The sequence below is a fragment of the Parambassis ranga genome, chromosome 5, assembly GCF_900634625.1.
Source record: "Parambassis ranga chromosome 5, fParRan2.1, whole genome shotgun sequence".
Taxonomy (NCBI): domain Eukaryota; kingdom Metazoa; phylum Chordata; class Actinopteri; family Ambassidae; genus Parambassis; species Parambassis ranga.
Window position 1 is genome coordinate 11244112 of NC_041026.1, and position 21171 is coordinate 11265282.

At 42.1% G+C, this 21171-nt stretch overlaps 1 protein-coding gene across 2 annotated transcripts in view; it reads right to left on the reverse strand.

Annotated features, from left to right (window-relative positions):
* arhgef10la (Rho guanine nucleotide exchange factor (GEF) 10-like a) overlaps nucleotides 1-21171 on the reverse strand; it is a 117545-nt gene that overhangs the window by 41202 nt on the left and 55172 nt on the right. For both annotated transcript variants that reach the window (XM_028405651.1, XM_028405649.1), the window contains one exon: nucleotides 12562-12683. In XM_028405651.1, the coding sequence (XP_028261452.1) occupies nucleotides 12562-12683 (122 nt within the window). The remainder of the gene's footprint in view (nucleotides 1-12561; nucleotides 12684-21171) is intronic.

Sequence of the window (21171 nt, forward strand, 5' to 3'; positions counted from 1 at the left end):
TGTCCTCCCTGCACTCAGTGGTAGTTCGTTTCGTCTCTCGTGGAGTTAGTGTGTCTCGTCGCTTTGGGGAATGTCTTTGTATCTCGCCTGCCTTGACCTCGTGAATCTCTTGGTAATTATGCTTTGTCGCGTATTCAGCTTTGAACTATAGAGTCTATGCTAAGAACCTTGTTTTGCTCCTCTGTGTTTTTGCCACGCTACGTATTTTCCTTTGTTTGTATTTTTGCCCTCGTGCCTTGAATAAAGGACTGCTTTTTGACTTTACACCGCTCTGTGCCTCTGCATCTATGGCCTCATCCACCACAACTCCTGACACACATGGCTTTCTGCTTTTGAAACAGAAGCCATCAGCTCTTTTTCTTTGTAAGTTTTGTGTCTTAGTAACAGTTTTTAAAAATTATTATTTAAAAATATATCTGGACCCACGAAGGCTGATTGGTCAATCTGATGAGCTGAAATGAGAAACAAATGAACTCACTTCAGCCTCCTGAAGCTCCTGAGCCACTTCCAGCTCTTCTGGTTAACTGATGGTGTTGTCCCATCGGTTTGACAGAACGTCTTTCCTGTGTATGCAGAGGTGAAGACCTCTGCACACTTCAGCTCCAGAGCTTTCCGTTTCTCAAGATCCTTCTGGACTTTCTTAAGTTCTTTAAGTAAGAGCTTGCGGTTCTGTTCGATGGCCCTGTTCTCCTCCTTTAAGCATTCATACTTGATGTCCAAAACTCTTTTGTTTTGCAAACTGTGCTGGCAGGTCACAATTTCTTCATACACAGCTCCATTGCTTAATTCCAGGTCTTCAGTTTCAGCTCTTAGACTGTTGAACTTGGCCTCCACAGATCTCTTCTCGTGGATCTTGCTCTGAAGATCCACAAGCTCCTTTTGCAGAGTCTCATTCTGCTTGCTCACAGCTTTTTTTTACCTCCTCCAGGGTCTTACACTTCTCATTGAAAATTGCCAAATTTACATAGTTCTCATTGGATGCCTGAATTTCCTGAATCATTCGGTTGTTGTCCCGATTCACGATGTCTATCTCCTGCTGAACCTTGTAACAGCCTACGTTCCAGTTGTCCTCATCAATCAGTGTTTTGAAGGCCTTGCTACGTAATTTAATGAGGTACTGTTGTTTTGCTGTTACAGCTTTCCTTTCAGCTTGTAGTTTTTTAAACCTGTCCATGTGTTCTTTCCTGATCTGAAGGTCTTTGTTCACGACCTTGATTTGTTGGATCAGATTCTGGTTTTCCTTCAACAACTTCTCGGTGTATGTAGAGATTTCCTCATTGATGAGCTTGTAGTCTTTCTCCTTCTCAAAGTCTTTTTTCAGACTCTTGAGCTCTTCCTGCAGGGCCCTATTTTGGCACATATTGGCATCTGAGGACAGCTTCCTGGCCTCAGTCATCTTCTGAAAAACTCGATTTATTTGAAGGTTTTGGTGGACCTGCTGAATCTCCTGCTCCACAGCTGCGTTCTTCCTGTTGATGGAGTCACTTTTTGTGGTGTTCAGCTCTAGGATTTCCCTGATGGTCAGCTCTAGGATTTCCCTGATGGTGTTGTCCCGTTGGTTTGACAGAACATCTTTCCTGGCCTTTACCCTTGCACACTTCAGTTCCAGAGGGTTCTCTTTCTCAAGATCCTTCAGGACTTTCTCAAATTCGTTAAGTAAGAACTTGTGGTGCTGTTGGATGGCCCTGTTCTCCTTCTTTAAGGATTCATACTTGATGTCCAGAACCCTTTTGTTTTGCAACAACTTGCTGTGGGTCACAATTTCTCGATGCAGAGCTCCGTTGGTCTTGTCCAGGTCTTCCGTTTTAGCTAATAGACTGTTGAACTTGGCCTCCACAGACTTCTCCTTGTGGATCTTTCTCTGAAGAGCCACAAGCTCCTTCTGCAGAGTCTTATTCTGCTTGCTCAGAGCTTTTTTGTCCTCCTCCAGGATCTTATGGTTTTCCTTGAAAAATAACAACTTTGCATATCTCGCTTTAGAAGTCTCAATGGCCTGAATCAGATGGATGTTATCCTGATTCAATCTGTCTATCAGCTCCTGAGTCTTGTCACAGTTGTCTTTCCAGTCCTATGTGTGACCCTGCTGCCAAACTTTTCACGCCTCGCATACTTCAACGGATTGAGCTGAAATTCGCCGTGTCCACTCAGGACACCATAGGGAATAGACGCATTCCAAAACTCTTACAAAAGTCTGACGGTGTGGCCGGGGCGTGGCCTCAAAGTTTGACCATTTCTGAGGACACAGAAAGTCTCTATAACTTCTTCGTTTTCTGTCCGATCTGTACGAAATGTCACATGTATGATCAGAGTCTGACCCTAAACACATCTATACAACAATATTGAGGCTTTGACAGAGCGCCACCTACTGGCTACACAAAATGTTGTGTTTTCATAGGTTTTTCTGCCTGCCCCCCTGGCCTGTTATGAGTAGGGTCATGAAAATTGGTACACATGTGTATCACCCCAAGATGCACAAAAAAGTCTCTTGGACCCCCCCTCCAAATCCAACAGGAAGTCCGCAATTTTGAAATTTCTGTTAATTTTTGGCGATTTGTGACCCTCCTACAAAACTTTTCATGCCTCGCATACTTCATCCAATCAAGCTGAAAATCACTGTGTCCACTCAGGACACCATAGGGAATAGACGCATTCCAAAACTCTTACAAAAGTCTTACGGTGTGGTGGGGGCGTGGCCTCAAAGTTGACCATTCGCCATTACAAAAGAACTCCCTGTATTTTTTGCCCTAACGCGTAGCCCCTCTGGCCAGTTTGACACAGGATCATGAAAATTGGCACACATGTGTATCACCCCAAGACGCACAAAAAAGTCTCTTGGACCCCCCCCTCCAAACCCCACAGGAAGTCCGCCATTTTGACTTTTGTGGCCATTTTTTGCCTATTTTTGACCCTGCTTCAAAACTTTTCACGCCTCACATACTTCATGCAATTGAGCTGAAATTCACTGTGTCCACTTAGGACACCACAGGGAATAGACGCATTCCAAAACTCTTACAAAAGTCTTACGGTGTGGTGGGGGCGTGGCCTCAAAGTTGACCATTCGCCATTACAAAGGAACTCGCTGTGTTTTATGCAGTACTACCCATATACTTTATGCAATGTGGACAACATTTTACAATACTGCTATGGACCCGAGTCTGAACAGATATATATGCTAATAGGATGATATGGTCATAGCGCCACCTACTGCTAACAGGAAAGATTGGTTGTAAACGTGTTCGTTGTATATCTGTGGAAATGAGAGGAGGAGAGCATAGGACAGGAGAGTATAGGAGATGAGAGTATAGGAGAGAAGACTGCGATGACCCCACGGATCGCAAGGTGCGCGAGGGCCCGCAATGCTGCTTGCAGCTTTAATTTGAACTTTATGTTTCCAGAAGACACTGCACTCATTGTTACGTAGAAGGACGTGAGCGACACAAAGTGGTGTTAGGCACAGCAGCTGTGAGCTGAAGCACAGACACCACTCATCTCAGCCAGAAACTGTAGAAACAAGCAGCAGCACTGGAACCTATTTCTTACAAATATAAAAATCCAAAAATAAAGCATTTGCACAAACAATGTTCTGTAAAAAAATGGACTTTTTATTTTTGTGTTTAATTTTTTCTTAAAAAATAGTTTTTGTTTTGTTTTTGTTTGTTTTCTTTTAAAATGGTGGAAACAAAGTGATACAAACTTTGTTCACATCTTTAAGGAGCTCGATGCCACTGGAGAATTCATTTCTTTAAAAACATGTTGCAGGTTTCATGATCACAAAACTGACAGCCGCTTGTTTTGTTAGCAAACGAGGTTGCTTTCTGTTTTAAAAAGGTCCACATGGCTTTCTGTTTTTGAAACAAGCCATCAGCTCTTTTTCTTCATACGCCTTGTGTCTTAGTAACAGTTTTTAAGAATCATACAGTGATATCTGGATCCAAAAAGACTGATTTGTCAATCTGATGAGCTGAAATGAGAAAAAAATGAACTCATTTCAGCCTCTTGAAGCTCCTCAGCCACGTCCAGCTCTTCTGGTTAACTGATGGTGTTGTCCCATCGGTTTGACAGAACGTCTTTCCTGTGTATGCAGAGGTGAAGACCTCTGCACACTTCAGCTCCAGAGCTTTCCGTTTCTCAAGATCCTTCTGGACTTTCTTAAGTTCTTTAAGTAAGAGCCTGCGGTTCTGTTGGATGGCCCTGTTCTCCTCCTTTAAGCATTCATACTTGATGTCCAAAACTCTTTCGTTTCGCAAACTGTGCTGGCAGGTCACAATTTCTTCATACACAGCTGCATTGCTTAATTCCAGGTCTTCAGTTTCAGCTCTTAGACTGTTGAACTTGGCCTCCAAATATCTCTTCTTGTGGATCTTGCTCTGAAGATCCACAAGCTCCTTCTGCAGAGTCTCATTCTGCTTGCTCACAGCTTTTTTCCCCTCCTCCAGGGACTTACACTTCTCATTGAAAATTGCCAAATTTACATAGTTCTCATTGGATGCCTGAATTTCCTGAATCATTCGGTTGTTGTCCTGATTCACAATGTCTATCTCCTGCTGAACCTTGTAACAGCCTAGGTTCCAGTTGTCCTCATCAATCAGTGTTTTGAAGGCCTTGCTACGTAATTTAATGAGGTACTGTTGTTTTGCTGCTACAGCTTTCCTTTCAGCTTGTAGTTTTTTAAACCTGTCCATGTAATCTTTCCTGATCTGAAGGTCGTTGTTCACGACCTTGATTTGTTGGATCAGATTCTGGTTTTCCTTCAACAACTTCTCGGTGTATGTAGAGATTTCCTCATTGATGAGCTTGTAGTCTTTCTCCTTCTCAAAGTCTTTTTTCAGACTCTTGAGCTCTTCCTGCAGGGCCCTATTTTGGCACATATTGGCATCTGAGGACAGCTTCCTGGCCTCAGTCATCTTCTGAAAAACTCGATTTATTTGAAGGTTTTGGTGGACCTCCTGAATCTCCTGCTCCACAGCTGCGTTCTTCCTGTTGATGGAGTCACTTTCTGTGGTGTTCAGCTCTAGGATTTCCCTGATGGTTAGCTCTAGGATTTCCCTGATGGTGTTGTCCCGTTGGTTTGACAGAACATCTTTCCTGGCCTTTACCCTTGCACACTTCAGTTCCAGAGGGTTCTCTTTCTCAAGATCCTTCAGGACTTTCTCAAATTCGTTAAGTAAGAACTTGTGGTGCTGTTGGATGGCCCTGTTCTCCTTCTTTAAGGATTCATACTTGATGTCCAGAACCCTTTTGTTTTGCAACAACTTGCTGTGGGTCACAATTTCTCGATGCAGAGCTCCGTTGGTCTTGTCCAGGTGTTCTGTTTTAGCTAATAGACTGTTGAACTTGGCCTCCACAGACTTCTCCTTGTGGATCTTTCTCTGAAGAGCCACAAGCTCCTTCTGCAGAGTCTTATTCTGCTTGCTCAGAGCTTTTTTGTCCTCCTCCAGGATCTTATGGTTTTCCTTGAAAAATAACAACTTTGCATATCTCGCTTTAGAAGTCTCAATGGCCTGAATCAGATGGATGTTATCCTGATTCAATCTGTCTATCAGCTCCTGAGTCTTGTCACAGTTGTCTTTCCAGTCCTCCTCATCAAATAGCCTTTGGAAGGTCTTGTCGTTCTTGTCGAAGAGCTCCCTGTGTTTTGCCCTTACAGCTTTCAGTTCAGCTTGTAGTTTTTTATATCTGTCTTTCTGTAGTTTCCTGATCTGAAGCTCTCCGTTCATGACCTGGATTTGTTCAGTCAGAATGTTGTTTTCGTTACTCAAGCTCTCAAAAGCTCTATAGAGTTCCTGACAGACGAGCTCGTAGTCTTTCTCCTTCTCCAAGTCTTTTCTCAGACCCTTGAGCTCCTTCTGCAGGCAATTTTTTTTGCACATATCAGCGTCTCTGGACACCTTAATGGTCTCAGCCATCTTCCGATGGCCTTGATTCTGTAGAAGGCTTTGGTGAATCTGCTGAATCTCCTGCTGCAGAGCTGCGTGTGACATCAACTCTACATTTTCTATAGTCACAGCTTCACTTTCAGCTTGTACGCTTTGAAGAATGAAGTTCATTGCGCTGTTCTGCAAACCGCTCACAAGACTGTTTCCACACATTGGGGCCTCAACCAACTCTTTACTGGCGTCACACTTTGGACCAGAAGACCTCAGGTTTTGGACCTGTTTGCTGAGTTCCTCAACCTCTTGTTGAAGGTGAAGACATTGCTCCTGTGCAGAAACCTGCTCATGATCACAGGGAGAGCCTTGAAGCTGTGTCCTCAGCATGGTCACTTGGCTTTGGAATGAATCAAGCTGTTGATTGATGGCTTGCAGGCTGACTTTGGATTTGTCCGCTGACACAGTCTCCTGAGTGTAGGTGAACACTTGATTGCTGGTCATTTTTGTATCTTCCTGAAACTGATGTACAGTTGAAACTCCCGTGTTGACGTGTTGAATGTAAAAAAGCTCTGTAGCTCTCTGTAGTGCGTATCACATGAATGTGACCGTCACTGTCAAGGTCTATGTATAAACTTGATGAAGGTTATTATGATGTCATAAAGCCTTTATGGTATCATTATGATGTCATCATGATGTTTCCTAGGTCAAAAGAGATCAAAGCAGGCCACGCCCACTTGGCCCTCCTCTGCTGCCAGCCCAGAATTCTAGATGTTGGCGATGCTGAATGTTTATCTTTAAATTCAGGCCTCATGCTGAGACACAAGCAAGCAGATATGTTTGTTTTGGTTTTTTGTCTCACACACCCTGAATCTGCAGACCTTTCTGAAAATACTCCAACCAAAGCACAGTGGGCTAAAGGTAGGGTAGGAGATCTTGAAAACCCAGTAAGAAACAGCCAGATTTTGAATGCCTCCTTCTCTCTGAGCTCATCCTGAAGCCACGCTTTCTAATCGCACGGACACTCATAATGTGTTCACAGAAGAGAAATGTTCATCTGTTGTTGCGCACCACTCGGTGCTCGGGCCCAAATAATTAGATATATGGAAGTACTAAAGGAACAACAAACAAATAAATAAAACAGCTTTTGGTGTCATTCTTTGTTTGACTATGGCATATAACATAGTTTATCTCAACCATAATCACGTTTCACCCTTAATCGCCTAATGGTTACCAGCTCTGTCTATGCTGAATTAGGGTGCAGGATGTTCCATTATCAATAAAATTGACCGTCTTTCTATCTTTGCTGTAAATTTAATTGGTGCCACTGTTAAATATCTTTATTTTTATTTAGTTGCGTGGTAGGTGGTGTCACTAACCCTGAGAGCGAACTCTCACCCAGTAGTCCAGGATCCACATCCCCCTGACACCAATGCTTCATTTTCATCACATCTGTTTCCGTTTCACTCACAGTTAGGGTTAGCCATTAAGCCAGGTTACGTTTAGGTAAAGATCATGGTTTCACCATGTTAAAAACAAATAAATCAAATCTTAACATTTTGCTCCTGCAGTCTTTTAACTTGCTCTTTGTCCACCTGACCTGCACACATGATGCGGCATTATTTGAACTTTATGTTTCCAGAAGACACTGCCCTCATTATTACGTAGAAGGACGTGAGAGACACAAAGTGGTGTTAGGCACAGCAGCTGTGAGCTGAAGCACAGGTGTTACCTCTGCTGTCAGCAGACACCACTCATCTCAGCCAGAAACTGTAGAAACAAGCAGCAGCACTGGAACCTATTTCTTACAAATATAAAAATCCAAAAATAAAGCATTTGCACAAACAATGTTCTGTAAAAAAATGGACTTTTTATTTTTGTGTTTAATTTTTTCTTAAAAAAATAAGTTTTTGTTTTGTTTTTGTTTGTTTTCTTTTAAAAAGGTGGAAACAAAGTGATCCAAACTTTGTTCACATCTTTAAGGAGCTCGATGTCACTGGAGAATTCATTTCTTTAAAAACTTGTTGCAGGTTTCATGATCACAAAACTAACAGCCGCTTGTTTTGTTAGCAAACGAGGTTGCTTTCTGTTTTAAAAACGTCCACATTGTCACGTCCTGGTTTATTTATGGTTTTGTTTTCCTTGTTTTGGGTTTTAGTTTGATCTGTGTTTAGTTATTGTTATTTTCCTGTAGTCCTGGTGTTTTGTTTTCCTGGATTTGTGTTTAGTTGTCTAGTCTTGTCTTGTGTTTCCTGTTTTACTTTGGTAGTCCTGTCCTCCCTGTGTATTGTCTTGTGTTTTACTTCCTGTGTTTTCCCTCCTTGTTGATTACCTGCCCTGCCCTCATGTGTGTCACCTGTGTCTCGTTGTCTTCCCTGGCCCTTGTGTATTTAGTCTTTGTCCTCCCTGCACTCGGTGCTAGTTCGTTTTGTCTCTCGTGGAGTTAGTGTGTCTCGTCGCTTTGGGGAATGTCTTTGTATCTCGCCTGCCTTGACCTCGTGAATCTCTTGGTGATTATGCTTCGTCGTGTTTTGAGCTTTGAACTATAGAATCTATGCTATCTATGCTAAGAACCTCGTTTTGCTCCTCTGTGTTTTTGCCACGCTACGTATTTTCCTTTGTTTGTATTTTTGCCCTCGTGCCTTGAATAAAGGACTGCTTTTTGACTTTACACCGCTTTGTGCCTCTGCATCTGTGGCCTCATCCACCACAACTCCTGACACACATGGCTTTCTGCTTTTGAAACAGAAGCCATCAGCTCTTTTTCTTTGTAAGTTTTGTGTCTTAGTAACAGTTTTTAAAATTATTATTTAACAATATATCTGGACCCACGAAGGCTGATTGGTCAATCTGATGAGCTGAAATGAGAAACACATGAAATCATTTCAGCCTCCTGAAGCTCCTGAGCCACGTCCAGCTCTTCTGGTTAACTGATGGTGTTGTCCCATTGGTTTGACAGAACGTCTTTCCTGTGTATGCAGAGGTGAAGACCTCCACACACTTCAGCTCCAGAGCTTTCTGTTTCTCAAGATCCTTCTGGACTTTCTTAAGTTCTTTAAGTAAGAGCTTGCGGTTCTGTTCGATGGCCCTGTTCTCCTCCTTTAAGGATTTATACTTGATGCCCAAAACTCTTTCGTTTCGCAAACTGTGCTGGCAGGTCACAATTTCTTCATACACAGCTCCATTGCTAATTTCCAGGTCTTCAGTTTCAGCTCTTAGACTGTTGAACTTGGCCTCCAAAGATCTCTTCTTGTGGATCTTGCTCTGAAGATCCACAAGCTCCTTCTGCAGAGTCTCATTCTGCTTGCTCACACCTTTTTTCCTCTCCTCCAGGGTCTTACACTTCTCATTCAAAACCACCAAATTTACGTAGTTCTCGTTAGATGCCTGAATTTCCTGAATCATTCTGTTGTTGTCCTGATTCACAATGTCTATCTCCTGTTGAACCTTGTAACAGTCTACGTTCCAGTTGTCCTCATCAATCTGTGTTTTAAAGGCCTTGCTGCATACTTTAATGAGGTACTGTTGTTTTGCTGCTACAGCTTTCCTTTCAGCTTGTAGTTTTTTAAACCTGTCCATGTAATCTTTCCTGATTTGAAGGTCGTTGTTCACGACCTTGATTTGTTGGATCAGATTCTGGTTTTCCTTCAACAACTTCTCGGTGTATGTAGAGATTTCCTCATTGATGAGCTTGTAGTCTTTCTCCTTCTCAAAGTCTTTTTTCAGACTCTTGAGCTCTTCCTGCAGGGCCCTATTTTGGCACATATTGGCATCTGAGGACAGCTTCCTGGCCTCAGTCATCTTCTCAATAACTCGATTTATTTGAAGGTTTTGGTGGACCTGCTGAATCTCCTGCTCCACAGCTGCGTTCTTCCTGTTGATGGAGTCACTTTCTGTGGCGTTCAGGTCTAGGATTTCACTGATGGTTAGCTCTAGGATTTCCCTGATGGTGTTGTCCCGTTGGTTTGACAGAACATCATTCCTGGCCTTCACCTCTGCACACTTCAGTTCCAGAGCTTTCCCTTTCTCAAGATCCTTCCGGATTTTCTCAAATTCTTTAAGTAAGAACTTGTGGTACTGTTGGATGGCCCTGTTCTCCTTCTTTAAGGATTCATACTTGATGTCCAGAACCCTTTTGTTTTGCAACAACTTGCTGTGGGTCACAATTTCTAGATGCAGAGCTCCGATGGTCTTGTCCAGGTCTTCAGTTTTAACTAATAGACTGTTGAACTTGGCCTCCACAGACTTCTCCTTGTGGATCTTTCTCTGAAGAGCCACAAGCTCCTTCTGCAGAGTCTTATTCTGCTTGCTCAGAGCTTTTTTGTCCTCCTCCAGGATCTTACAGTTTTCCTTGAAAAATAACAACTTTGCATATCTCGCTTTAGAAGTCTCAATGGCCTGAATCAGATGGATGTTGTCCTGATTCAATCTGTCTATCAGCGCCTGAGTCTTGTCACAGTTGTCTTTCCAGTCCACCTTATTAAACATCCTTTGGAAGGTCTTGTCGTTCTTGTCGAAGAGGTCCCTGTGTTTTGCCCTTACAGCTTTCAGTTCAGCTTGTAGTTTTTTATATCTGTCTTTCTGTAGTTTCCTGATCTGAAGCTCTTCGTTCATGACCTGGATTTGTTCAATCAGAATGTTGTTTTCGTTACTCAAGCTCTCAAAGGCTCTATAGAGTTCCTGACAGAAGAGCTCGTAGTCTTTCTCCTTCTCCAAGTCTTTTCTCAGACCCTTGGGCTCCTTCTGCAGGGCCTTTTTTTTGCACATATCAGCGTCTCTGGACACCTTAATGGTCTCAGCCATCTTCCGATGGCCTTGATTCTGTAGAAGGCTTTGGTGAATCTGCTGAATCTCCTGCTGCAGAGCTGCGTGTGACATCAACTCTACATTTTCTATAGTCACAGCTTCACTTTCAGCTTGTACGCTTTGAAGAATGAAGTTCATTGCGCTGTTCTGCAAACCGTTCACAAGACTGTTTCCACACATCGGGGCCTCAACCAGCTCTTTACTGGCGTCACACTTTGGACCAGAAGACCTCAGGTTTTGGACCTGTTTGCTGACTTCCTCAACCTCTTGTTGAAGGTGAAGACATTGCTCCTGTGCAGAAACCTGCTCATGATCACAGGGAGAGCCTTGAAGCTGTGTCCTCAGCATAATCACTTGGCTTTGGATGGCATCAAGCTGTTGATTGATGGCTTGCAGGCTGACTTTGGATTCGTCCGCTGACACAGTCTCCTGAGTGTAGGTGAACACTTGATTGCTGGTCATTTTTGTATCTTCCTGAAACTGATGTACAGTTGAAACTACCGTGTTGACGTGTTGAATGTAAAAAACTCTGTAGCTCTCTGTAGCATGTATCACATGAATGTGACCGTCACTGTCTAGGTCTATGTATAAACTTGATGAAGGTCATTATGATGTCATAAAGCCTTTATGGTGTCATTATGATGTCATCATGATGTTGCATAGGATCAAAGAGATCAAAGCTGACCACGCCCACTTGGCCCTCCTCTGCTGCCAGCCCAGAATTCTAGATGTTGGTGATGTTGAATGTTATCTTCACACAAGCAGGCAGAAATGTTTGTTTTGGTTTGTGTCTCACACACCCTGAATCTGCAGACCTTTCTGAAAATACTCCACCAAAGCACAGTGGGCAGGAGATCTTGAAAACCCAGTAAGATTTGAAAATACGCCTCCTTCTCTCTGAGCTCACCCTAAAGCCACCCCTCCTAATCACACGGACGCGCATAATGTGTTCACAGAAGAAGAATGTTCGTCTGTTGTTGCGCACCACTTGGTGCTCGGGCCCTAATAATTAGATATATGAAATTACTAAAGGAACAACAAACAAATTAATAAAACAGCTTTTGGTGTCATTCTTTGTTTGACTATGGCATATAACATAGTTTATCTCAACCATAATCACGTTTCACCCTTAATCGCCTAATGGTTACCAGCTCTGTCTATGCTGAATTAGGGTGCAGGATGTTCCATTATCAATAACATTGACCGTCTTTTAGTTGTGTCGTCGTCTTGTAGTTGCGTGGTAGGTGGTGTCACTAACCCTGAGAGCGAACTCTCACCCAGGAGTCCAGGATCCACATCCCCCTGACACCAATGCTTCTTTTTCGTCACATCTTTTTCCCTTTTCACTCACAGTCAGGGTAGGCCATTAAGCCAGGTTACGTTTAGGTAAAGATCATGGTTTCACCATGTTAAAAACGTTTTAAAAAGAAAAACATTCTGCAGCCATTTTCTGCTACCATGGTAACAAGCCCCACCCCTAACACAAATAGGTGACAATATGTACACAGTGCTGTTTCCAAAGATTAAAAATATTGACATATGGTGACTTAAACAGGTTGACCTAAACATGACATTTCAGGTTTATAAAACATATCATGTGATTACTGAGGATGTCTTCCTCTCATAACCCAACGAATAGTCTGTAAACCGGTGTTTACAGATGGTTTATGTGTAGCATTGACAGTTAATCAGTCGGCTGAAACCAGTGATGTGATTTGAAGTGCAAGTCTCACAGTGATTTCACAGGATTACCACAAAATGACATGCAAATAAAGAATGACTGCAATTCCCTTGTGTTCTGTTTCAAACACGACCAGAGTGCATTAAAGTAATCTTATTTAGATCTTTGATACTTCACACTTGGTAAAAGCTGTGGCAGCAGATTTACCTTTCTCTCTGAAGACTTAGTAGCAAAGACAGGCATGTGACAGGCGAGCAGCGGATGCCAAAACGGGGCTATCGTCTTCCCTTCATCTTCTCCACATAACCATCCTGGTGAGTTTTCCTCTCCTGAAATAGAAAAAAATACATTATTTTTCTGTTCCTTTACACACTATGTTCAGTTTACCAAGTTGTTTGTTTTATTTACTGCCAGCATGGATGTTACTTGTGGCCAACATTTAAACTCTCTTTCAAGCTATGTCAAACCACGCAAAAAAAAATTCAACAAGACATTTCACAGCCTCAGGTATACGATATGAATGGTGTTATTAGCATGTGAATGTTATAATCAGCCAGAGGCTTATTCCCTGTTGTAGGAGGCGAGGCCAGGTACTGCCAACACATGGCCTCAACAGTGATTAAACCTGCACTTAATCAACAGTGAGAGTCTGTCCCAGCAGGAAAAATGCAACTGCTGGATTTGAGTTATAATAATGGATTTGCCTGGTGTGCGCCTTCCCTGCGCTCATAACTGTGAGCCTTATAACAGGTGCACCCCTGACAAGTGACTGGGCAAATCTGCCAAAGTGCTCCCATTATGTAATTTTGTAATCATCCCTTTCAATTTCTAGAAACTAAATTGGGCATGAAATGTAACAGCTTGTTAGGGTTTCCTTCCTGGTTTGTTTACATACGTTACATTGGAATAAGCTACGTTTGACCTGTGGTAAATACATCTATCAGCAGCAGTTTTAAAAGCTGGGTTTATCTGATAAGACAGAAGCATATATCAAAGAGATTTCACTATTAGAACCAAAGGTAATATTCTCAAAAAAGGTAAAAAATGTAAAGATCTTAATAAGGCAACAGGAATGATCCAGGATGGGAGAATCAGCTTTGGATGAGTGTTTTATGTCTTTTCACATCTTTAAATGACTTTTATTGAATGTTTGTTTGCTTTCCTGGTGTTGGATCCCTTCACTTTTGGTATACTTTGTAGTATTGTGAACTAAATTTTAGTTCAGAAAAAAACATTCTCCTGTTTCATAGAGATCCATTACGGTTCCCAGTCTTTTTTTCAAAAAGTCTCACCAGGCATACCTGGATGTGGACACTTTATCCCACTCTTCCTAACAGATCCTGTCAAGCTTTGTCAGATTTGGATGGAAAGTGTCTGCAGGCTGCCATCTTCAGTCTCTCTCCAGATGATTTATGGGGATTCAGTTTGGACAGACTTGTCCTGAAGCCACTGGTTCACTGCCATGCTAATAGGTGAACTGTCAATATATCTCTGCCACTATTTCAGGTCACTGCACTCTGCAGCAGGATTTCTTCAAGGATTTGTCTTTTATCCTTCCTTTAGGTCTGACCACTATTTGGGCCTCTGCTGATGAGAAGCTACTCCCTAGCATGCATGCTAGCACTAAACTGTTTTATTGAAATGATGGCATTAGCCAGATGATGAGTAGTGCTCGTACTACCCTGAGTAGTTCTGGTTTTGTCTTCATACTCTCAGAGTCTTTTTAGATGCAGTTCTACAAACAAAGGGCTCTCCTGTGTCTTCAACTCGGACTGTCTTCCATTCGCCTGCTCTAATGCAAAGGCCTGAGTGACGGCTCAGTTTGTCCAGATGGCCGCCTGTAAAAGTTCTTTTTTGCGAATATGGACCTACAAATACGTGATAATACGTGGTCAAATATTTTTGTACCTTTTCCCCAATCTATGCCAGAGATGTATGTGAGATCTACAAAAGGTTTCTTGATCTTCTTTATGGCATGGAGTGTAAATTGTAGATTTTTATATACTACACACATGCCATTAAGGGTTATGCAGCATAGATTGATGGAAAATAGTTGATTTTTATTAATTTAAAATGTGTGCAAAGTGTACAAAAAGTGATGCTTTACACTTCAATATGGTAGAGACTATGGAAAAGAAATGACCAAATGTGTACAGTATTTGTTACTTCTGCACACAAAAAATAAGGATAATGAAGGAAAGAAGAATATAAAATGTGTCATACACCTTCACAATGCATATTTGTTTCTAAGCTATGATGGCCATTTTGGTATATATATATTTATTTATTTATTTTAAGAGTAAATAATTAAAAACACACCTTTTAAATAATTTAATAATTCATATTTACAGTTACTTCAAGCTTTGGAACATTCTTGAATAATGAATGTTTTTGGGGGTGTGTTTGGATTGTGTGCTGACAATCCCACAGTGAGCCCCTGCCAGGATACAAGGAGGTGTGAGGTCACTTATTAAAAGACTTTAATTGAGGGCAGATTGCTGCAGGTGGAGCAGTGGTTTCCGTTACCCCAGAGTAATTATCTTAACTTTCTTCAGCTAATTGTTAGATTAGCATAAATAATGTTCCATGCAGGTATACTGACCCATTTCTCTGTATTGGTCAGTCAGTAGGAAATTAAAAGACAGAAACTGAAGTAGGGTAGGATAAACAAACACACACAGACACACAAAGGACAGAAAGAGAAAGTGGTTGCGAACAACACAAATTAGCCTTAACCTTCAGTCTTTGCCATGAAGTAATGAAGATGAATAACGGTGAGCGAAATGATAAGCACAGAGCTAAATTGAAAACGGCATCAAATAGGGACACGCAGGCCACTAACCTGACACACACACTCTACTACACACACAGTTACACTTTCTCATGTGAATTTATCTGCATCAGGAACTGTTGTTTCATCAGTCCTTACCACCAAAAGAACTGTTTTATCTGTGTATACATCTTTGTAAAGTTAAACACTGCAAGAAATGACCATAAAAACAAGTTTACATTTAAAATTTGAGTTAGGGCTGGGCGATATGGCCTTTTACTAATATCGCGATATTATTCGGCCATCTCACGATACACGATATATCTCGATATTTTGCTTTAGCCTTGAATTAACAGTTCGATGCATGTAATCATGCCAGTATGATCTATATGTCTACATTAAAACATTAATGCTGATTTTTAATCTGGGGGATAAATCGATTTTATGGATTCATTTGAATTTGCTCTATCGACTTGTTTTGATGAACATTGATTTTAACTTCCACCGCAGACACACCCGCTGTGCTCCCGTAGTTCAAAGTGGGCTCAGCCCTCCTCCACCTGTATCCAACAACATATCAGCCAGCAGAGAAGAGCTTGCCCCCAAAAAAGGCAGTTTGGAAGTGGTTCAGTTTTGCGGCATCAGAGCCAGAAGCCAGCGGCCTTTCAAAACTTTCTATCATCTATCATCACAGTGCTGCAAAGATCTTTAATACCACAGATGTCTCACTCTCTCCCGATCACCTGCGTCACTGCATGTTTGCGTGTGTATGTCATTGACAGTAAAAACTATGGACAGAGCTTCCGTGACGTCACCCGTTTGTTTCTGAAGAGCCGTTTTGAGGCTCGGTGGGAGGTTCCGGGACGTGATGACCGCCGCCATGTTGACAGCGTCATGTCCGCCAAAACTCTCAAATATGGACAAAGAGGGGGAGCACGAGCGGGGTTTAGGGGGGCGGGCGATCGTGGGAGCAGGAAACTCACGGTGTGATACGGCAACTGTCTGTCACTCAAGCGGCAACGCTCATAATTATGCGTAATTTTAAGTCCGAATACAATTGAAACGAGTGGGTTGTAAAAAAATTCACCCCCCCTACAATTGACACTAGAAGAGAACCTATCATCTGAGACCAGAGTGGTTTTTTGTACCAGGCCGTAAACATGTTAATTTCTGCTGTGAAGTCGGCCATTTTAACATGGGAGTCTATGGGAAATTACTCGCTTTTGGAGCCAACCCCCAGCTGTTGCAGCGTGAATTACAAGTTTTGACACTTCCGCATGGGCTTCCACTTTGAGCCCCGAAGGTTGCCGCTTGGTGTATGTACTAGCGTGAATAATCGAAGGAGTGAGAGCTCTTACCGTTAATACAAGTTCTTTAAACAACACGCAAGTTTTTGGCCCATGACAACAAACCGCACACACAGCAGAGTGTTGGGAGACAGAGGAATGTAGCCTGATGCTGGACGCTGTGTTTTTATAAGGTCTTTCAATCATGACGCCGGTGCACTGGCTCGTTAGTTACCTAGCTAGCTAGCTGCTGTCTGCTAACATAAGTCCGTCCACCCATGACGGGCTGATTAACATTAAATCAAAGTATGAAAACTGCATGCTGTCTGCTAGTTTTATCAGCTAAAACACACAGTTAAAACAGGGATTTCCTCCTCTTCGAGAGGGAGACACTCGCTAAAAACAGCCAACATTGAATCATTTTCAAAACGTGTTTTTAGGAAACAACACAGTTTTGTTGTTGTAGCTTTGCAGCTACCGCTACCTGAGCTCTCTGCTGCTACCTGCTGTCAGGTGTGTGCCTTTGCAAGCACGAAAGTGTGTGATGTATATGCACTTGTTCTATCGCTCTGTGAGGGGAGATGAGTGAGGAAAAACCTGTGGTTCGATGCCAACAACTAAACGCAGCTGCGTGAAAATTGAATGTACTGTATATTTGAGTATCGACGACATAGTCATTTTCTATATCTCACATATCTGATCATATATCACGTATATTCGTTATTTCGCCCAGCCCTAATTTGAGTCGCTACAGTTCAATACCACACAAATATTTTAATATTTTCATTAAGTGTAGTGTTAATTTTGTCTCCCGAGTACTGTGATTTATTTCTAGTACCTGGACTTACACTATGAACTAGGGTAAAAAAAGCCATGTTAGCTCTCTAATGGCAATTAGCAGGCCTGGATATGCGACTCACTGTACTGTCCCCCGGTGCATATTAGATTCAACAATGGCAGCAAACTACAGCAAATCCACTAATGAAAGCAGTCAGATATTATAAAATCAAAACTGAGAGTTATATGACCCATATGTGGTTACGTTACGGCTGCTGCACAAGCAGTGTCATACAATGACTAGCAAGGCGCGCCACAGGCTAGGGTGAAGTGTCTTGCCCAAGAACACACAACAGTGACTAGGGAGGAGTTGGGATCGATGGACAACCCTGCTATCCCACTGCGCCACTGTTGCCCCTGTTAGTAGAGAGAATATGGATTCTACATATACAACAGTCTGTTAAACCCATTTCAAATAATGGAGCGTTTAATTGCAATGAGGTATGTGTGGTTTAAAAGCCGAGTATCCCTGGAACTGCAAATATCACACAGATAATACACCTTCCACTTTACCTTTATACAAATCATGGCCAAACAACACTCACAGGGCAGTAAAAGGTTCTTCACACTTATGTTAGAGAAAAACTGTTAGCTATGTAAGTGAAATACTCACACACAACTGGCCATGCTTTCCCAAAAGCTATCCTTTGGGGTGGAGCAGGCACTGCATTAGAATGCTTAAGTGAAAACGCATTTGTGTTGAGGCCAAACAGCAGCCTTAAGGGGCTGAGAAAGAAATCCACCATGTAAGTGCTAAGAAGTTGTAGTTTCTCAAATGGCCACTTGAGGCTGACTTCAACTTTACAGCCCACTCCTCTTAGCTTATATTTGGATTTCATGCAGTGGACCAACCGAAGTTAAGGCAGTGTGCCAAAATGGTGAAAGCAGTAACCTTTACTGAACTCTACAGAAAATCTATACTGCTCAGGGTGGGTTCTTCCAGCTTTATTTACAATACTACATCTACATGATTATAGTTACAAAACCCTTTATCTCTTGTTTGTATTAAGTGTTGCAATCAAAACCACAGTTGCTCTGGTAACCATATTAAATTGCTGAACACAAACAGAGCTGAACTACTAAAAATGTCACATTTATTAACATATAACAAAATAAAAAAACGGGTCCTACTGTCTATTTGGAGTTGTTTACTTTACTGTATTAATTAAAGACTATCTAAATGAACGATGAGACTCCATGAGCTAAAGGTTAAGGGCAATTTACTGTGTATTCATTCCCAGCTACACTGTACAATAACCACTGTATGTATATATATATATATATATATATATATATATATCCTTTGTAAAAGGTCTGGGCAGGAATACCAAGTAGGCAGATTTAGTTTCTCAGTTTCTTTATTCCAATCATGCTTTTGTTTCAAGTCTTTTGCTGATGAAGATTAATTTGCAGAGCATGGCGCTCTATCAACCCCGGTGACACAAAGGGCAAAGATATAGACTAATTAAATACACCAGTGCAATTGATATTTCCCATGGATCATTGAGAGTGTGGGATCTGTTAATTAAATCCGTGATAATGTTTACTCATCATAAACATTTCCCATGTTTGAGCATGGCGAGATAGGGAGATAATCTTTGCTGTCTGACAGATTAATTTTAGGGCTAACAGAAAATCCCTCCAATGAAAGTCTACTTTTAAGAGGAAGGTCTTCTTAAACGCCTTTATTAAGTCTTCAAAAGAAATCTTTAGTGAGCAGACACACGGTTAACGTATAGCTAGCATTATTTAAACAGATGCAGAGATATCAGTCTCCATAGCAACCGAAGCTATCAGAATCCCTGGGGCTAATGAAAATAAACCCCACACAGCCTCTCATGCAGCAGGGTGGATTTTGTATTCTCCCCCCCTTGCCTTGTCTTCTGTATGGTATACATCGCCATGGCATAGGTTATCACACAGTGGATTAAGAAGGCGTGTCGGAGTGTGTGCCAGCACCTCCAAGCCACACTCCACTCATCTATTGATCCACGTACGCGGCAAAAGGCACGAGACCGGCACACTTAGCAGTGTAACCGCAGGCAACAGCCCCCTGCCTGCCCTCTGTTCCCTGCAGTGGGACTGATTGCTTGTCTCAATCATCCTTCCACCACCACTCCCCCTCCCAACCACCCCTACTTCTCCTCCAAACACATCCACACATACTTCTACACCCCCCCCCAACATCTCATTCTATTTACCCTCATTCATTCTGCTGGTTCTGTCTCCTACTTCTCTGCAACAATCTCTCATGATTTGGCGGTCTCTTGTTCTTCTTGTGAGGGCCATCAAAGTCTGCAGCCTTAACCCTGTCTGAAAGGGCTGGGACCGCATGGTAGGAAGCAATTAATTCTGCTGTGAGAAAGCCCATTAATTAGGCAATGCTTCTGGCTATTTCGCGAAGACCCTTCAGAAACAGTAGGGCCACTCAGAGTGGCATAAAAGATGCAGTGGCACACCAGGTTATTAATGGACCCTGGGGCTCCTGGCAAAGAACCACCGTAGGGTAATTCTCACTTTCTATTTCAAGGCTTCATAACTACACCACATGCACTCACAAAGTGACAAATGCTGTTTGCTGGAAATGTGTCTTATCAAGCTTGGCTGCCATATAATATCATGTAATGCTCGGGTACCGAGCAGCTTCAAGTACAAAGAGCTCTAGTTAAAACATGGGCTGGAACATTTTTTGGAAACGATTCAGGTGCAAAGAAAACACAAAAAAATCAGCAAGGCATTGTTAATAATGCAATACACAAGCAGGACTTTAACATCACATGTGGAAATAACACTGATATTCACCATGTGTGAACGATGTGGCTGTGTTCCCTCTAAATGGAGGGAGCAGGATAAACACTGGCGTGAAGATGGTTCTGGGAAAATGAGTTTTGCGATATCTAATCACTCACTAAATCATGCATGAGAACATTAGCTACTTGTGTTGTCCACCATTCAGGGACATTTCAGAACGAGGCACCCATTTCAAACTAAACAAGACCACGGTTCGGTGCGTTTGAAATGCTGATTCCACTGTAGGTCTCCCCTGAGCACAGGCCAGACCTGCCTATATGACTGCAATGAGGAGGAAGCCTCAGCGACAGTACGCCATCCGTGAAATTAAATCAACAACTCCCTTATTGTAATTACATTTGGCTAAATGGGAAGGCAAAGAGTGGGTGTAACACAATTAACATGTAATTGTCATCCTGACCGGGATGGTGTTGATCTATTTCCCCATGGGACTCAATGAAATCCATCTCCCCGCCCTCATACCTACCATTTGTTTTTAAATGAATGATCGGATAAGTGCCAGCATGTCAAAGGGCTGCTGTCTGTCAGTTCATGAGAGAGGTGTAGCATGTGATTTAGATGCTAATGTGATAATATGGTTCTATAAGTTAGTTAGTTTTACCTCTAAATGTATTGCGAGTGCAACATCTACCTCTCTCAAAGGGTTAAATTAGCATGAAAATCCTTTATGATTTTTACACAACCTGACCATTGGCTTCTAAAAGTATTAAACAATATTAATAGATTTTTCAATATCAATATTCTACCATCACATCTTGTCAGTTTAAGTTTATGGTTTTGCCATTGTCAGTGCATATGGGATCACACAAACCAGTGCATTTTGGGGGAGGTTTCTGCACCCCTACAACCCCATAAAGATTGAAAAGAAGTAATAACTGCACACAGGCACCCATGGTGTGTCACTCAGTTCCATTAAACAAGCAGCTATTGATTTTCTCTCATTATCCATATATCATGGTAAACATTTCCATTAACCTCAGTGTGTGAGTCTGACACTGTAAACTATGCATATGTATAGAGCTTCACACTGTATAAGCCAAGAGGAGTATGAATGTAGAAGGTCCCCAGATGGCTGCTTTCAAAGATGTAATTAAATAAAACCAAGTAACTTTT